Below are 16,637 nucleotides of genomic sequence, written 5' to 3'. Positions count from 1 at the left end.
AAATTCTGAAAGCGGTGAACTAAAGAAAAGCTTCTTAAAGAAAGTCTGCATTTTCTGCACTCAGAGAAGAGTAACGCAATTACTTTTTAGCTGTTGCTTTCTTTGTGTGTATTATTTGCAAATTTTCTTTTTTAAATGTTTTTCTTTTACATTCAAAGCAAGTTTGCTAGTTCCTCCTTCTGCTCCCTTTTCCCCAACCAAATGCAGGATAAAATACCTTACAGTCTCACACAAAGAATAGAAAATAGTACCCCACCCTTAAGCACCTAGTTGAGGGTCTTAATTCCCCTGTGACTAATAAAAATCATAATAAAAACACATTTAGACACCATTTTATTTTTCTTCTAATTTATTTTAGCAGTACTACAATGTTAGTACCGCTTTAAGTTTTCCCCATTTTGTGATATTACAACCAGAAATTTAAACATACTTTATTAGAATTTTGCAAAGTAGCTAATAATTAAATGATTATAAAGTCAGACCTAATATGTTGTTACACAATTATTTTTACAAATTAACTTTTGAGAAGTGAGGCATGCATTTTTTCCAACCTCCTTTACTCCCATACCTTTAAAAATAACTGGAAATAGCTGGCTCCAGAAGGGACCTACTCAGTAAATTGAGTCCAACAACATAAATTAGAATCTTAGCACAAATGAAGCGGTTACATGAAGACTTTCGAGATTTGTTTGAGAACATTAGTGAACACAACCTCATAAAACCAAGGAACACAGCAGTCAGGTATGGAAGAATGTTGTTTAAGGCATTCATTGTGCAAAATGTGTTTTACACAATTTTCAAAGTTTGGACATTGTGCAAAATACAAGCTTTGAACATTGTGCAAAACATATTTTATTGTAGAGTTTTGGTAAGATGAGACTAAAACGTGACTTTATTCGATCAGGGCAAAACCTATTTATGGTAGGTAACTTACATTAATTTACATGCCACCCTGAGCACCATTTAACCCCATAGTGACATATTGTGGGAAAAATCTGCTGTATGGATGCTTTTTTGCAGCAAGTCAGAGATGGTCAGAGCTGCTGGAAAGATGGGCAGAATATTTAAGAAAATCTTGGAAGAAAATCTGTTGGAGGGCAAAAGACTGGGGCAATGATTTCACCTCCAGCAAAACAAGTGACTTAAAATAATTCGGTTAGAGCTACGGTGAATTTGTATAAATGAATTGAAATTAACTACGTACTGAATCGTACGTAGAATCAAACTGCAAAAATAAAATAAATAAGGTTATTATAATTTAATGTTAATAATTAGGCCCGAGCAGCAAAGCGCTGCGAAGGCCTATTGTATCTGTACTGTTTATTATTATTTTTCTTCCCTACAAATGAATCGCCCTTTTGGGGGCTTTATCATATTCAAAAACTCACCAAACTTGGCGGACGCATACAGCGACGCTCAAATTTACGTATTTTAAGGTCGTCGCAAAAATTGCAAAAAAAATTGCTCAACGGCGGCAACTAGCAATTTTCAACAGACCCATTGCTATTCACTTACTTCATCGTAGAGACTTGAAATTCGGTACAGTTGTAGAGCGCACTAAGACGCTCAGAATTTACAAGTAATGTCATAGTGCAACTATCACAGGAAGTCGGCCATTTTGTATTGAAGGTCCATTTTTTACCTCGAGTTTGACGTTTACAGCCTTCGTATTTGATCGAACTCCTCCTAGGGATTTCGATTGATCGGCTTCAAACTCGGTCAGTCTGATCATAAGGCATGTCTGATTTAAAGTTATCAAATTGGTGAGTTTTGGAGCATGTTGAAGGGGGGTTAGCAGGGGTCAAAGTTCACCTACACGCCATGAAACAGAAAACTCTTATATTTCCTATACAAAAACACATAGAGGGACCAAACTTTCAGTGATTGGTCGTCATCGGGTGTCCTAAGATACCCTGTGGTGAAATTTTTTTTTTACGTAGGCCACGCCCCCTGAGAGCAGGAAGTGTAATGTTTTACTGTGAACGGTCGCTATCTTAGCCCTTTGACCTAATCAACATGAAACTGTGTCCAGAGACAGAAGACACGTTGGTGTGTTGTGGATTCCAACCCCGACCGGCTGCGATGAAGCAGGTGGGCGTGGCGGCGTTGCGAACGCCATCGAATTTCGTTTGGCTCTAAATTCCACAGTTTCGGGGTGAGCTGCTCCAAACTCACTAGGATGGATCCTTATCCATCCCCGAACAGGAATCCATAGCGATATTTGGTGGGCGTGGCCTAATTTTTCTATAGCGACCCCTAGAGTATTTTAAATGAACAGCCCCAAGCCATGCTTAAACCTAGAATTACGAAACTTGGTACACATGTGTATCTTGTCAGGACGTACAAAAAAGTCTCTTAGAGCCATGCTCTAAACCCAACAGGAAGTCGGCCATTTTGTATTGAAGGTCCATTTTGGACCTCGAGTTTGACGTTTACAGCCTTTGCATTTGATCGAACTCCTCCTAGGGATTTTGATTGATCGACTTCAAACTCGGTCAGTCTGATCATAAGGCATGTCTGATTTAAAGTTATCAAATTGGTGACTGTATGAGCTTGCTGAAGGGGGGTTACCAGGGGTCAAAGTTCACCTACTCGCCATGAAACACGAAACTCTTATATTTCCTATACAAAAACACATAGAGGGACCAAACTTTCTGGGATTGATCGTTATCGGGTTACCTAAAATACCCTGTGGTGAAATTATTTTTTTACGTAGGCCACGCCCCCTGAGAACAGGAAGTGTCATGTTTTACTGTGAACGGTCGTTATCTTAGCCCTTTGACCTAATCAACATGAAACTGTGTCCAGAGACAGAAGACATGTTGGTGTGTTGAGGATTCCAACCCCGGCCGGCTTTGACATAGCAGGTGGGCGTGGCGGCGTGGCGAAGTGACCTGTAACGCCGTTGCCATACGTTTGGCTCTGAATTCCACAATTTCGGGCCCAGCTGCTCCAAACTCAGTAGGATGGATCCTTATGCACCCACCGACAGGAATTCATAACAAAATTTGGTGGGCGTGGCCTAATTTCTCTATAGCGACCCCTAGAGTATTTTAAATGAACAGCCCCAAGCCATGCTTTATCCTAGAATTACGAAACTTGGTACATATGTGTATCTTGTCGGGACGTACAAAAAAGTCTCTTAGAGCCATGCTCTAAACCCAACAGGAAGTCGGCCATTTTAGATTGAAGTTCATTTGACCTCGATTTTGACATTTAGAGCCTTCGTATTTGATCGAATTCCTGCTAGGGATTTCGATTGATCGGCTTCAAACTCGGTCAGTCTGATCATAAGGCATGTCTGATTTAAAGTTATCAATATGGTGAGTTTTGGAGCATGTTGAAGCGGGGTTAGCAGGGCTCAAAGTTCCCCTGTGATCGACTGTGTAATATGTAATTACAAAGGGGATCCTTTATCATTCCGTAGTGCAATGCTGCCCTCTGGTGTCGAATTACTGAAATTACTGAAATAGTTTCATTATTTCAGTAATTCGACACCAGAGGGCAGCATTGCCCTACGGAAAGACAGAGTTCAATTTTGTAATGTAGGAAAAAATTAAAAATTTGTAATTCTACTGTGAACGGTCGATAGCTTCTGCACCAAACTTTGCACGAGTGACCCTGGCGGGACCCTGACGACCCTATGTCATCATATTATGACGTCATCTAAGCCCCGCCCCCTCAGAACCGGAAGTGCCGTTTTTTTCCTTGGAAAGCTCCGTTTATGGCTCTCTTGACCTAATCAAGGTGATTCGGATGATAAACTCTGTCAATGCTCGCTGCTGGCTGAACCGTGTGGGCGTGGCCAAATGGCGAATATCAGTCCCTCGCCATATGCATACGTTTGGCTCTAATTCACGCATGGATCATCCGATTGGCACCAAACTGGATATGTATGATCTTTGTTCACCTCTAAAGAGCCCAACGGGTTTGAGATGTAATTTGACTCCACTGCGCCCCCTAAGGTAATACATCGGCCGTATCTCCTCGACGCATGGACCGATCTGCACCAGATTTTTTGACAGTCGTCGGGGAGCGCCGCCGAACGCATTCACGCGTGTCGCCCGGTGGACGGGCGGAGAAAATGCGCGACAGCTACTGCGGCGGCTAGCGGGCGGCGGTGCTAGAAACTGCGGCGGAGCTTCTGCGGTGGGGAGCGGGCTGCGGCTCTGGAAACCGAGCGAGAGCTTCTGCGGTGGCCGGAACCCCCGCGGTGGCCAATAGGCCGGAGCGGCGCTTGCTGCGAGGGCCGCCCGAGGCTGCTTGCAGCTTTAATTTCAAATTAAATTTGACTAATTTGATCCCAGTATATTTGTATGTACATATATATCCTTGTCTTGTGAAAGTTTTTTGTCGCTTTTTTAAAATTTTTCGACAACTATCTCTACAAGTTATTTTCTGAGTTGTACTCTTTGGCTCAACAGCTTCTTCCGCTCGCTTCCGCACGAAAACGTTACCATTTCCGCTTTGTGTTCTGAAGAACGATCTTGTTACGTATTTCATCTTTGACGTAGACCGGCATTTTCCCACAACACCCTGCTCCCGACACTCACAGATGACGAAAATGGCGGACAACTCGTCTTCGGTAGGTTCTCCAAATAAACAACGTTATTCAGTGACACTGCCCGTTGTTAGGCTGTTAAACAATGTCCTGTTGTATTCAGGTGGAGATTGTGGAAGGCTGTCGCCTCCCCGTACTTCGTAAAAACCAAGAACATGAAGACGAATGGCGTAAGTGTTGTTAGAAGCTAACGCTAAGTACCGAGCCTCAGCTGGTTGTTGTTAACGGACACAAACACACGGCCTCGGGTTAAAGAACCGAGCTTCACGTTCAGAATACACATTAAACTTTGATGTAGGGTGGGGTGATCAGGACGCCCATCTCTAAGTCACTTTTATTGTTTCACACATATGATGTTGTCGACTTAAGTCATTTCATCGGTGAGTTGGTAATAAAAACAATGTTGCTGAAAGCTGAATAGATCAGTTAAGTGGTTAAACGGCAGCGTTAAGATAAAAACAATTGTATATAGTTGGATATATTTGTCATTATTCGACTGGAATTGGTAATTAAAAAGAAATCTTCGTAAAGCTCATGTGGTAAATGTTTGATTTCAAAACATGAACTCATTTGCACTGTAATTTAAAGTCGTCTCCTTCCTTGTCCACACGGACCTATAAAAGTAAAATAATTTATATTTTGTGAAAGATAAATAAATCTCTTTTTCAAAATAAAACTAAAAAGCAGTAAGAAAATTGGCTAGATTTATCTGTATAATCTGTGCATATACATAGCTCCCATATTTATATTTATACACAATATCTATATTTCTTTGCTATAACCCCTTATAGTCCATACATACATAGTCTTGTACATCCGTAAATAAATATTTATATCTCGTAGAGCACTTCTGGATAGATGCAAACTACATCTCCTTGCTTGTACTTGTGACAGTGCAATGACAATAAAGTTGAATTCTATTCTATTCTATATATATTGTTTTTCCTCTATTTTTAACCTTACATCTAACTATAATAAACCTGTCAGTTAGCAGAAATCATATTTTTTTAGTCTTTTTGCTAAATTTGAATATATTTTTAAAATAGATCAAAAAGAGCTGCTCAGCAGAGCAGCAGAGAACTAATGATTATTATGGTAGTTGACCAATCTGTACAGCTTTTAAAGTCCTTCTGATGGCCTTTCATATAAATTTGTTTATTTTGACCATGAATTTCTTTGAAAATTTTAATGTGCCTCTTAAAACATATCGACAGTTATTGGACAATGAATAAACACAATTTGTTGATGCAGGCTTAGGTTCAGTTTAATATTTTTCTGCTTTTCTTACAGCATTGGCTGAGATTCTAAGTGTGAAGGAAGCTTCTGGGAGAAAGCTCTACTATGTCCACTACATTGACTGTAAGTAAAGCTCTTTTTTTTTAACTACACCTTCAAACAATGTTTTATCTGTCACCCGTAAGTGCTTAAAGTTACTGAAAACTCCTCACCGAGTTAATTTATCAAGTACATACACTAAAACATGGCATTTTTTAGTGCTAAGATTTTATTTTTGAGGAAAAGGTTTTCAGAATTCTTTTGGTAATAGACATTTCCTGCTTATGCTTTAAATATCTGTGAGATTTCTGCATTGCATAGCAGTTGTTTCCCTACCTATGCTAATTTTATTGTGTCACAGTTAATAAGCGCCTCGATGAATGGGTGACAACGGACAGGCTGGACATGAAGAAGCTTCAGTTTCCAAAGAAAGAAGCTAAAACACCCACAAAGAACGGTCTGTCAGGCTCCCGTCCCAGTTCACCAGAGAGAGAGGTGGTAAGTGTGTGCAACAACACAACACATAGTAATCTTGGAGTTTATGTGATATCAGGAGTTTAGATTTGTGAAAAGTTGTATGAGATTTTTTTAATCAAATCTTCATTAACTGTTTTTTTTTTTTTAAATCTAGGATATGTGACGTAATGTTTTACCAGTGATCAGCTGCTTGAATTTACTAATCACTAACCCATCATTCAAATACAAACTTTTACCATCCAAAACTAGAACAGGATCTGTTAAATTCAGTTTGTGAATAGCACCAATTCACAACAAATGTCAACAGAGACAGCTGCATACTCAAACCAGGCCAATCGTATTACACAATTTCAACTTTTTAATTAACAAGATGATTTTTAGATCAGCAGATATTTAGTTTAATCTGTAAAGCTTTAAGTAGTTTAATTTGTTCTTGCACTCACCATGTAGCTTTGCCCTATTCCAGTCTGTGTTTTACGAGTTTGAAAACTCCTCATTACTGCTAGCTTAACCCTCACATTTTGCTTTTCCTTTTAATCACTTTCTGCTGTGTGATACCAGAAACTGAACAAAGTGTGGATATTGTGGGTTTTATTGGAGGCTTTGTTATAATGCAGTAAATGAGAGCACAGAGTGTGGCAGTGAAGCAAACAGATGTTAAGTGTGATGGTGGGCAAATACATATACAGTACTTAAAGTTCTACGAAACGCTTCAGTTTCATTCAACATGTTACCCAAAATATAAAATTATATCTAACCACAGACTAACTTTAAAACAGGGACACTCCTAACTAAAACTTGTTGATATTGTAGTTTAAAAAAAACTTAAATACTTTCTTCATCTAATTTATCATTCATATAATCAGGTTATGCCCACAAGGTGTCGAAAAGACTACATTTGACTTTTATAAGTGACGCTTTTGAACATTATAAATGTATATAATGAATAAAAGAACCCTTGTTGATTTTAAGGGTGAAGTACAGATGTACTCCTCACGTTTCAGATTACTTTTTTAAGATGTTACAGTCATGTTTTCTGTTCCCTCCCCTTCAGTTATGCTATGCTTTGCATTGGTTATTCAGAAAATGATGATAGTAATGTAAAAAATTAGGAAAAAGTTCCCTGTGTTGTCAATGCTTTTAGATTTGTTGTGTTTGAGGCTGTAAAACAGTTTCCCTACAAATGGTAAGTGGTCCTAGATTCTAAGTTTGCTCTTTGATTCTAAAAAAAATCACACAATTTTTATGTGTAATGTCCACTGACTCTGATTTAATAACCAATCAAGACGTACACAATGAAAATTATTTTTATATTTATGTCTCTGTCTCCACCATGATTTTCTTGTAAATCTTTGCTTTGGAAAAAATAAAATAAATTCAGTCCGCCCACTTTTTGCCTGTCTAAGCCCTTAACATCTGTTTGCTTTTCTCCTGTGAGGTGAGTGAAAGAAGAGAAACAGATACTGACCCCGCTTTACAGAAGAAACAGGTAATCTTCCGCAGCACTGAGCCAAACAAAGCAGGACTGTTTGAACAGACCTGTGTGTAAAGATCATTTTTACTACCAACGCTGTCAAAGTTATTTTAGGCATTGTTTTGCTGTTTACTGTTTACATAAGCTGCGTACTAATATGGGAGTAAATATGGATGTCAGTTTAATCCCTTCCTTCTCTTCCTATGTGTTCAGAGGAAGAGTCTAGATCTCAACATACCATCTGCCACACCCCCATCCAGAGGCAAAACGCTCCCCACACCGGTACTTAACATTAAACCTGATGTTAATGTTTCTCGCTGACTGCACAACCATGTTTTTAAATTTGCAAATGAATCTAGATGTAAAGAAAATATGAGGAATATGTCTCAGTTATTCAAATACCCAGATTTGTAAATCTTATATGACTGTTTCTCATTTATTTGAACAGGACTTCAGGTTTTGCATTCAGGTTTAAAGGGTTGTTTTCTTGCTTGGAAGGTTGTTGAAATAAATCTTTCCTGTTTTAGCTCATTTCCAAAACTTTTTCTGTTTGCTAAATGCCACAGATTATCTTTCATAGAATTTATTTTTTTCACATTTCGAAGTTTATCTTCACTTAGATTGCTATTTGTTTAAATACTTTGGGAAACGACTGAGATGACTGTCTTGGATTTGTAAGGTTCTGTGGAAGTATTTTAAGGCAACACCTTAAATACTGCTTTGTTTTCTAACCACGTGGGAAAGGATAAAATAAAACAGCCAAGATACCAGGTAGAGAATTGTGAACCTCCAAAAAACTGGTTCATCCTTGGGTATAATTTCCAGGTTCATGACGGCGCCACATTCATCCATCAAAACAATTATAAGGAAAAATAACCAACATTATTATCGATCAAACTCTTCAGGAAGGAAACAAGTTCTTTGTGGCAGAGATGAACATGTTTTTGAATGAAATGTGTTTAATCATTTCCAAAACAAAAGACCTTGTCAAGCTGTTGGCTTCACAAGCAGAGTCTCTATCCAGAGTAAAATGACTCCTAAACCGACATGGAAATTAAGACGACTCTCTGAAAAAAAGCCATTACTGACAAAGCAACACAAACAGAGTGTTTGCAGAAACACTCGGGGACAAAAACTTAATTATGTGGATGGCATTGTTTTGTTTTGTGCTGATGGAGAGACTGATGCTTTTCACAAACTAGATGACATTTAGAACATAATGTTGAAGTATTGTCATAAAATGTCAAGAAACCAGGAGGTTAAAACTTAGTGGGCCACATTAGTGGCCATTGCAAAGCTCTAAGCTTGGAACAAAATAATAAACTATTTTGAGGAGTTTAAAAAGCAATTAAAAAAAAATTACTGGTGTTATTTAGAAAATATAACAAAAAGAAAAAAAAAAAAGGTTTTTTTTGTCTATGCAAACATTTGGTTTCATCTGTATAATGCCAAATGTATTTTTTGAACAAAGGACGTAATTTGGTCGAGTGTGTAACTTTTCTGTTCCCAATTGACTTAAAACTGAACGTTTGTTTGTTTGCTGCAGAAGAGGAAAGTAGAGAGCGTTCCCCTGGTGACGCAGGTTCCCCCTGTGACCCCTGTGCCCTCTCTACCAAGTTCAGCCGAAGCTTCTCAGGCGGCTGTTTTTCCTGCTGTCAGAGAAGCCACCACCTTCAAGTCCAGAGAGGATCACGAACCGCTCTCCACGCTCACAACGGTAGGAACAACTTCATTTTGTTTTGGTGTTATGTTTTTGTTTTTTCAAGCCTTTTTTGCCTCTCTTTCTTCAGAATGGCACCGCCCGGCGCCTCATACCTGCTCAGCCTGGAAGAAAAAGGAAAGCTAACTGTGGGGTCCCAGATGAGGTATGTGGCTGATACATGTTCACTCTACAGGCAGCTTTTCTCGTTGACTGATGCATTGTAAACCATATCTATATTTTTGATATTCTCCTGCATTTAAGTAAATTCTGTAAAACAAACATGCAGCATGCACATCTGAAATTGTATTAAAACACTGTGTTTATATTTAACTTGAGTTTTACCCAATTCATATGTAAAATGTTATGAAAAGCTCAAGGAAAAGTTAAAAAATATATATATTTTAAACGGCTCAATTTCTCTCAAAAGTAGATTTCCAATCAGAGTATGCTATGAAAATGTTAAACATTTTTTAAAAATTATTTTGTTTCTCACACAAATACACTGGGTAATTATTATCATTTGTAGACTACAAATGCATCTAAATTTATAATACATTTCTGATCCTCATATATTGATAAAAATGTTGCTGAACTACAAACAGTAAAAATTCAAACAGTCAAAAACGTAAAGATAGTCCAACTCAGTGTTTTTTAAGTCTTTCATGGTTAAAATAAAAAAAAAAAAGCAATTTACAAAATGGGCATGCTTTGTTTAAAAGATATGGCTCAAACTCTGTTATTAAAACCATAACTTGATCAGAAATTGTTTTTAAATTTACAAAAATTAATCCCATGCTGAATTTCCTTCTGTGCACTGATCAAAACCTGAAGGCTGTGCCCAACCTTGACAGTGAAGGGATCCTGCCTTGCTCAAGAACCCTGCCGTGCTCACAGACTGAAAGGTTGTTAGAGTGAATTTCTGCCCGAAAATTACCTGAGAGTCTTGTTTTAGGCAGTTTTGAACACTTGAAGGACAACCTATTTGAGGTTGAAAGCGGGTTTTAATATTTGATCTCTCTATTTCTTGATCTTATTCCTTTTTAAGCCTTTTAAAAGTCAACTCACCACTTTATGATTGTGAGTTATGAAGATTATATCATTTGGTATTTTTGCAATGTTGTAAAAAAAAGGAGGTGTGGGATTGCCTGTTTCTTTTTTCTTTGTTTGTATATACAGTATATATATATATATATATACACTTTATTAGTAGTATTTAAAAAAAACAAAAATATGGTGTCATATTTGCATGTATAATTTTAAAACAGAATTAATAAAATTTACCTTTTGATGTGAAGATGCAACTGTATGACCTGCTGGCGAGTATCAGAATCCATGTTTGTACTTTAATACGTTTTTATTTCTTAGTGTCAATCCTGTTAACTGTACTCTTCAGCTACTTCTGTGTTCATTCTTTAAGCTGTTTATTTAAATTTTAGTTAAAGCTACAAGGAAAAGCCATCTTTAAAAAACATTTAACACATAAAAGAAATCAATGATTTTGTGTGTTTTCATGAGAAAAACTGGTGTCTTTCACTGATAACATTAACATTTTATTCTGCTTAACTAAACAGTTGGGGGGAATATCTCAGAAGTCAAACCTTTATTTCATGTATTTCATGTCAACATTTTCACCATGTAAGCCAAGCAACTCATTAGATTTATTCAGAATGATCTTCCATTCCGTTTAATAACAGATCTTTATGCATCTTTTCATGCATTCATTATACAATCTGTGGTTATCCATGATTCACGCTGGATTGTAGAAAAAGTGTTTGTCATTCAAAAGTGATCCTTAACCAAAGCTTTCAGTGTGAAAGGAAACATTTTATTCCCCTCATTAGTTTCCAAAAGTCCGTGTTTTTGTGTCTTTTTCTGCTAGATGATAAAGGTTTTGCAGTATAACAAGCCTCAAAGTGCCACTGTGTTTCTACCGCCACCAGAGGTCTGTTGGATTTCCTACTATTGCCCATTGATTGTGTGTTTGTGTCCAAATTGAGCTGTGCCATAGTGGGTCCAATAAAACAGAGGTGGAGCTTACCTCTGACCCTAGTTTACTGCTTCTGGCTCATATTGATTAAAGGAAACTGAATAAACAATCCAAATCTGAACTTTAATTCAAAAATAATTGCTTATTTGATCTTAATTTGACTTTGGGTTAACGGCATCTACAATCTTTATTTTTCCACGTCAGGATTCTCAGGACAGCTCAGACGGCATCCCGACCGCCCCGCGGATGACCGGCAGTCTGGTGTCGGACCGGAGCCACGATGACATCGTCACACGGATGAAAAACATCGAGTGCATAGAGCTGGGCCGACACAGACTGAAGCCCTGGTACTTCTCACCGTACCCACAGGAACTCACCACGTTGCCCATCCTCTACCTCTGTGAATTCTGTCTGAAATACCTCAAAAGCCTCAAGTGTCTTCAGAGGCATTTGGTAAGAATCTCTTTGTGACGTTCTCACTGGTAGCACAGTGCATTGCAAAAGTATTGGCAACACCTGAATTTTTCCCAGCAAAGATCCTGAGCAGTTAAGCAGTAAGAAACCAAATCGTGCATTTATTAGCAACCTTTACTCTGATACTGCAAAGTAAAATCCAGAGCAGTCAGTTGCCACAGAATGCTGTTTGTACTAAAAATCCAACACTGCACAATACTCTGACCCTGTGTAACACGGTGTTGGCGGCATCAATCTGTGGGGAGGTTGGGGATAGTTTATGGCAAAATAGATGGAGTTAAATTCTGAATAATCCTGAAAAAAAGCAAGCGGCAACAAATTAATCTGTTAGAACGAGAAAAGTTCAGATCTAAATCCAAGGGAGAACTTTTGAAAATTTATGCTTCATCCATTCTGTGTGCAAAGGAGCAAAAGTTTCTAGATGCCACTTTGTTGGCTGTGAACAATTTTGCAAAGCACTGAAACATTTTTCTGTTTTTCTATAAAATTGATGTAAGGTAATGATTTTATTTTCCAACTGAAGCAAGACTGAAAGTTCTGTATATTATTTAACTATCTGAAACGTGTTGTGCTCATTGTTTTTTATTTTTCTTTCCAGACTAAATGTAATTTAAGACATCCTCCTGGCAATGAGATCTACCGCAAGGGCACCATCTCTTTCTTTGAGATTGACGGCAGGAAAAACAAAGTAACAATTGTTATGCCTGTGCTTCACCGATAGGTTTATTTATATTCTCCCCCCCTGTTCACATTTGTCTTTTTCACTTTTTCAGAATTACTCCCAAAACTTGTGTTTACTGGCAAAGTGTTTCCTGGACCACAAAACATTGTATTATGACACAGACCCTTTCCTCTTCTATGTAATGACGGAGTATGACTCCAAGGGCTTCCATATAGTCGGCTACTTCTCTAAGGTACACAAATTATTACATTTAAACCGAGATAACTGGGTGGAAAGTTTATTCATGCTCACCAGGAAACATTTAATCTATAGCTGCCAAAGATAAGCTTCAAATCTGTGTTGATTTTCAGGAAAAAGAGTCAACAGAAGATTATAACGTTGCCTGCATCCTGACGTTGCCGCCCTACCAGCGCAGAGGTTACGGGAAGCTGCTCATCGAGTTCAGTAAGTCTGAAGGGAAAGCGTTTTTATAATTATAAACTTTTTTTTATGATTAACTTTTTGTTCACTAGGTTACGAGTTGTCAAAGGTGGAGGGGAAGACGGGAACTCCGGAGAAGCCGCTGTCTGATCTCGGCCTCTTGTCGTATCGTTCCTATTGGTCCCAAACAATCCTAGAAATTCTCATGGACCTTAAACCTGAAAACGGAGAACGACCCCAGATAACCATAAAGTATGCAGAGGTTGTGAGCATTTGGTCATGGAATCTCTTTCAGAACAATAATGCAATAATTTGTCTGTTGTTTTCTACAGTGAGATCAGTGAAATCACTAGTGTAAAGAAGGAAGATGTCATTTCAACGCTCCAGTACCTTAACCTAATCAACTATTACAAGGTGAGAGATCAGAACTGATTGTAAATCTGCCAATGCACAAATAATGATGCTTCTTTACAGTTTGCGGCAGTTTTATTAAACCCAATAGCAAAGAGACTGAATGTGCTTAATGAACATCCCATTTACTTGTAATTAGCTGTAAAACAATTGGAATGTTTTAAGTGTACAGTTCCTGGAAAAACTATTCATAAACAAAAGCATTTCAACATTTTGTCAAGTTACAAACTTCAATGTATTTTGAGGTTTTATGTGACACAAAGAAGTTCATGATAACTAGTTGAATGGAAAACACAAGAGATGTAACGTTACACTTGAATTATGGTTTTGGTAGGTTTTCAGTTAAGAGAAATAAATAAAAAATATATGGGTTTTATTATTTACATTGGCCAGCAGTAAAAAAAAAAAAAAGTATTTGAATTTCTAAAATAATTAGAATTTTCTCATATTCCTAAATTAATAACAGTAGAAACTATAGAACTGACTGGATAAAAAAAAGAATAAAGTAATATAAGCAGGGACAGCCAAGCCTTTGATAGATTAAACATTATAACCATTTAAAAAAGGTCTGTTAATGTGTAATCATTTTTAAGTACGACTGTGCCCAGATTTTAAATCTAAAATAAATTAATACTTAATTTACTTTTTATATTTTAACAACCTGGTGTCCCAGTTGTGCCTGAATGAAGCAGTTGTAAAAATCTGAACTACATCAATGGAAATTTCTCCAACTTACATTTTACAAAATGCAAGTTTTATTTTGACTGATGCTACTGGTAGCCATTTGGACTTCAGGTATTAATCTTCAAATATCAATGATGATTTTTTGGTTTTAAGTTGAATTTTATATATACTGCATATATATATATATATATATATATATATATATATATATATATATATATATATAATCCAAATTCAGCAATATTAAGAGACTTTTTGAGATTCTGGTCACATTTCTGAAAGAAAACTGTTAAAATATTGCAGGGCTGCATTATATAAGCATGGACGCTGTGATGTAAACATGTAAATAACGTCGTTCTCTGCTCCAGGGTCAGTACATCCTGACTCTCTCTGAGGACATTGTGGACGGACATGAGAAAGCCATGCAGAAGAGGCACCTGCGCATCGACCCTAAATGTCTCCACTTCACTCCAAAGGACTGGAGCAAAAGAGGAAAGTGGTAAAACAAACAAACAAACAACAAAAAAAATCAACTTCCTCTTCACTAAACCCTCAAACCTGGACAGCAGTCATGGAGCAAAGTGTTGGATCAGATCAAGTTTTTTTTTATTATTCTTGGACTTCTCTTCAGATATACAGTGGAACATGGACTTACTTGAGATGCATAAGCTTTGGTTCGCAGTACTCATCGTTTATTGATTAATATGTTTGTACATTCTTGGAAATGAGTAACGACGTAACTAATCTTGGCGCTCTTCACTGTGGAAACATAGCTGGTAATTAACCAAAATGGTGCGTTTAAAGTGACTGAAGTTTGTTTGTTTAATAATGTAAAATTAAAACCTGACATTGGAAACGTTCAAGCTGTCCAATGTGGGCATTTATAGTTTTATCTTAAAAGTTAAATATTTATTCTGTTGGCACAACTCCATGTTTTTTTTTTTTTTTTTTTTTTACTTGAAATTATAATTATTATTTGATCTTTTGGTCAACATCTTTTTCCATATTTCAAGTGTGAATATTATCAACCAAGTTATTTATCCTGGAAAGGCTTCAAAAATGATCCAACAACAGAAACACATCTTTTGGTTTTTCAAATGTAGCATAGTTTAACTATATTCCATTTTGCTCTGATTAAAGAATGTGCTCCACACACAAAAAGAAATATTATTTTACTATTTCAGTTTAAGTGACGTTTTTTCTTTTTAAAAAGCAGCCAGGCTGCAGGATCTCTAATCTGTCCTGGTGGGTAAAGGAGGGGAAAAAACCCCACAAATTACAATCTGTTGCTAAAATTTAGAGTAATGGATTGAATTTACAGAATAAGATATATGGCCAATATAATTCTCAGTCAAAATAATTCCTGTTTGTGGTTCTCTGAGTGCCTGAAATTTAAAAAAAAAAAAGTTCCTTTTGGGCTTTTTGTTTTTCAGTACCAGCCTATAAATATAGTGTTCTTGTAACAATGGCAATTTGAAAAATATCTATTCTTCACATCCTCTGTAAATATTTGTATAAACCAACATGATTATTCAGGTTTATCACAGACCTAGTTCTGTTTTTTATTACCCTATTTTTAAATAGGCAGAAGTACAAATGCTGCTGTGTGCTGATCATTAAGATTTTTTTATTTTATTTTATTCACATCCTGTGTCACAAAATATTTTCCCTCAGTTAAATCTGTTACTGGAGACTGTAAATACTGAAGACAGAAGCCATGCAGAACTGTTAGAGGAATGTAAAATTATTGTACAGTTCCTTTATTTTTAACTCTTATCTAACAGGCTGCACAACATGAAAGAATTAAGTGATAAACTTGTTTTAATGTTTACATGTGGGGGAAAAAAGGTGAATTTGTCCTGTTAAAAAACTTGGTATATCTTTAAGTGTGCAACACTTTAGTGTCATTTGAACATTTGATATAAAAATCTTGTTGAATTCATAAAAAAATGTCCTAAAAATCATACAAGTGTCTTTAATGGTGTATATTCAGCATTTCTTTTTTTTGTGGAGAGAACGTCATGCAATCTCCACATGTCATCCTCATCAGATGTAAGCAGATCTTACTGTGGTTTCTGCAGGGCGGATCTCTTGTGTTGATGGCGTGTTGACAGGAAAAATGTTGCGCTACAAATCAGGTTATTGCAGAAAAAGCTCACTTACACCAAATAAACTTACTTGGCCACTAGAGGGCGGAATTGAGTTAACTATTAACTGCTGCGTTAAAGCGAAGAATGGCGGATGCTTAAGTTCAGTAACGGAATAAATACTGGATAACAGAAGGTAACGCAACCCGATATATAGAGCCTTTGCAAATACATTTAACCTTAACAGAAAGCAATTACATTTCTTCATGAAGTATGACATTTTGACAAGTTTAGTTTATGTGAAGTTTGAATAGGTAACTTGACACGATGTGTCTCTGCTTCAGCACATATTAGCTCCAGTTTGAGAGCTGGACTCAATAAATTATCATCTTTGATTTATTGA

The 16,637-nt window shown here is 36.9% G+C and overlaps 1 protein-coding gene across 2 annotated transcripts; it reads left to right on the top strand.

The window, feature by feature from the left end:
* The first annotated feature begins 4,244 nt into the window (after positions 1 to 4,244).
* kat5 (lysine acetyltransferase 5) lies at positions 4,245 to 16,111 on the top strand. Of its 2 annotated transcripts, XM_023342717.1 has the most exons (16): positions 4,245 to 4,585; positions 4,665 to 4,731; positions 5,852 to 5,920; positions 6,198 to 6,334; positions 7,752 to 7,802; positions 8,001 to 8,069; positions 9,334 to 9,504; positions 9,578 to 9,652; positions 11,369 to 11,431; positions 11,681 to 11,929; positions 12,549 to 12,638; positions 12,724 to 12,864; positions 12,983 to 13,076; positions 13,145 to 13,304; positions 13,385 to 13,466; positions 14,516 to 16,111. In XM_023342717.1, exons 1-16 carry the CDS (start codon positions 4,556 to 4,558, stop codon positions 14,648 to 14,650), a joined length of 1,683 nt encoding a protein of 560 aa, XP_023198485.1. In that variant the 5' UTR covers positions 4,245 to 4,555; the 3' UTR covers positions 14,651 to 16,111. The 2 variants fall into 2 exon arrangements, with proteins under 2 accessions (XP_023198485.1, XP_023198486.1); XM_023342718.1 differs by lacking the exon at positions 7,752 to 7,802.
* Positions 16,112 to 16,637: the final 526 nt, after the last annotated feature.

This window comes from Xiphophorus maculatus, chromosome 11 (genome assembly GCF_002775205.1).
Source record: "Xiphophorus maculatus strain JP 163 A chromosome 11, X_maculatus-5.0-male, whole genome shotgun sequence".
Classification (NCBI taxonomy): Eukaryota; Metazoa; Chordata; class Actinopteri; order Cyprinodontiformes; family Poeciliidae; genus Xiphophorus; species Xiphophorus maculatus.
The sequence above is the reverse complement of the archived record's forward strand: the minus strand, read 5'-3'. Positions and strand labels throughout refer to the sequence as shown.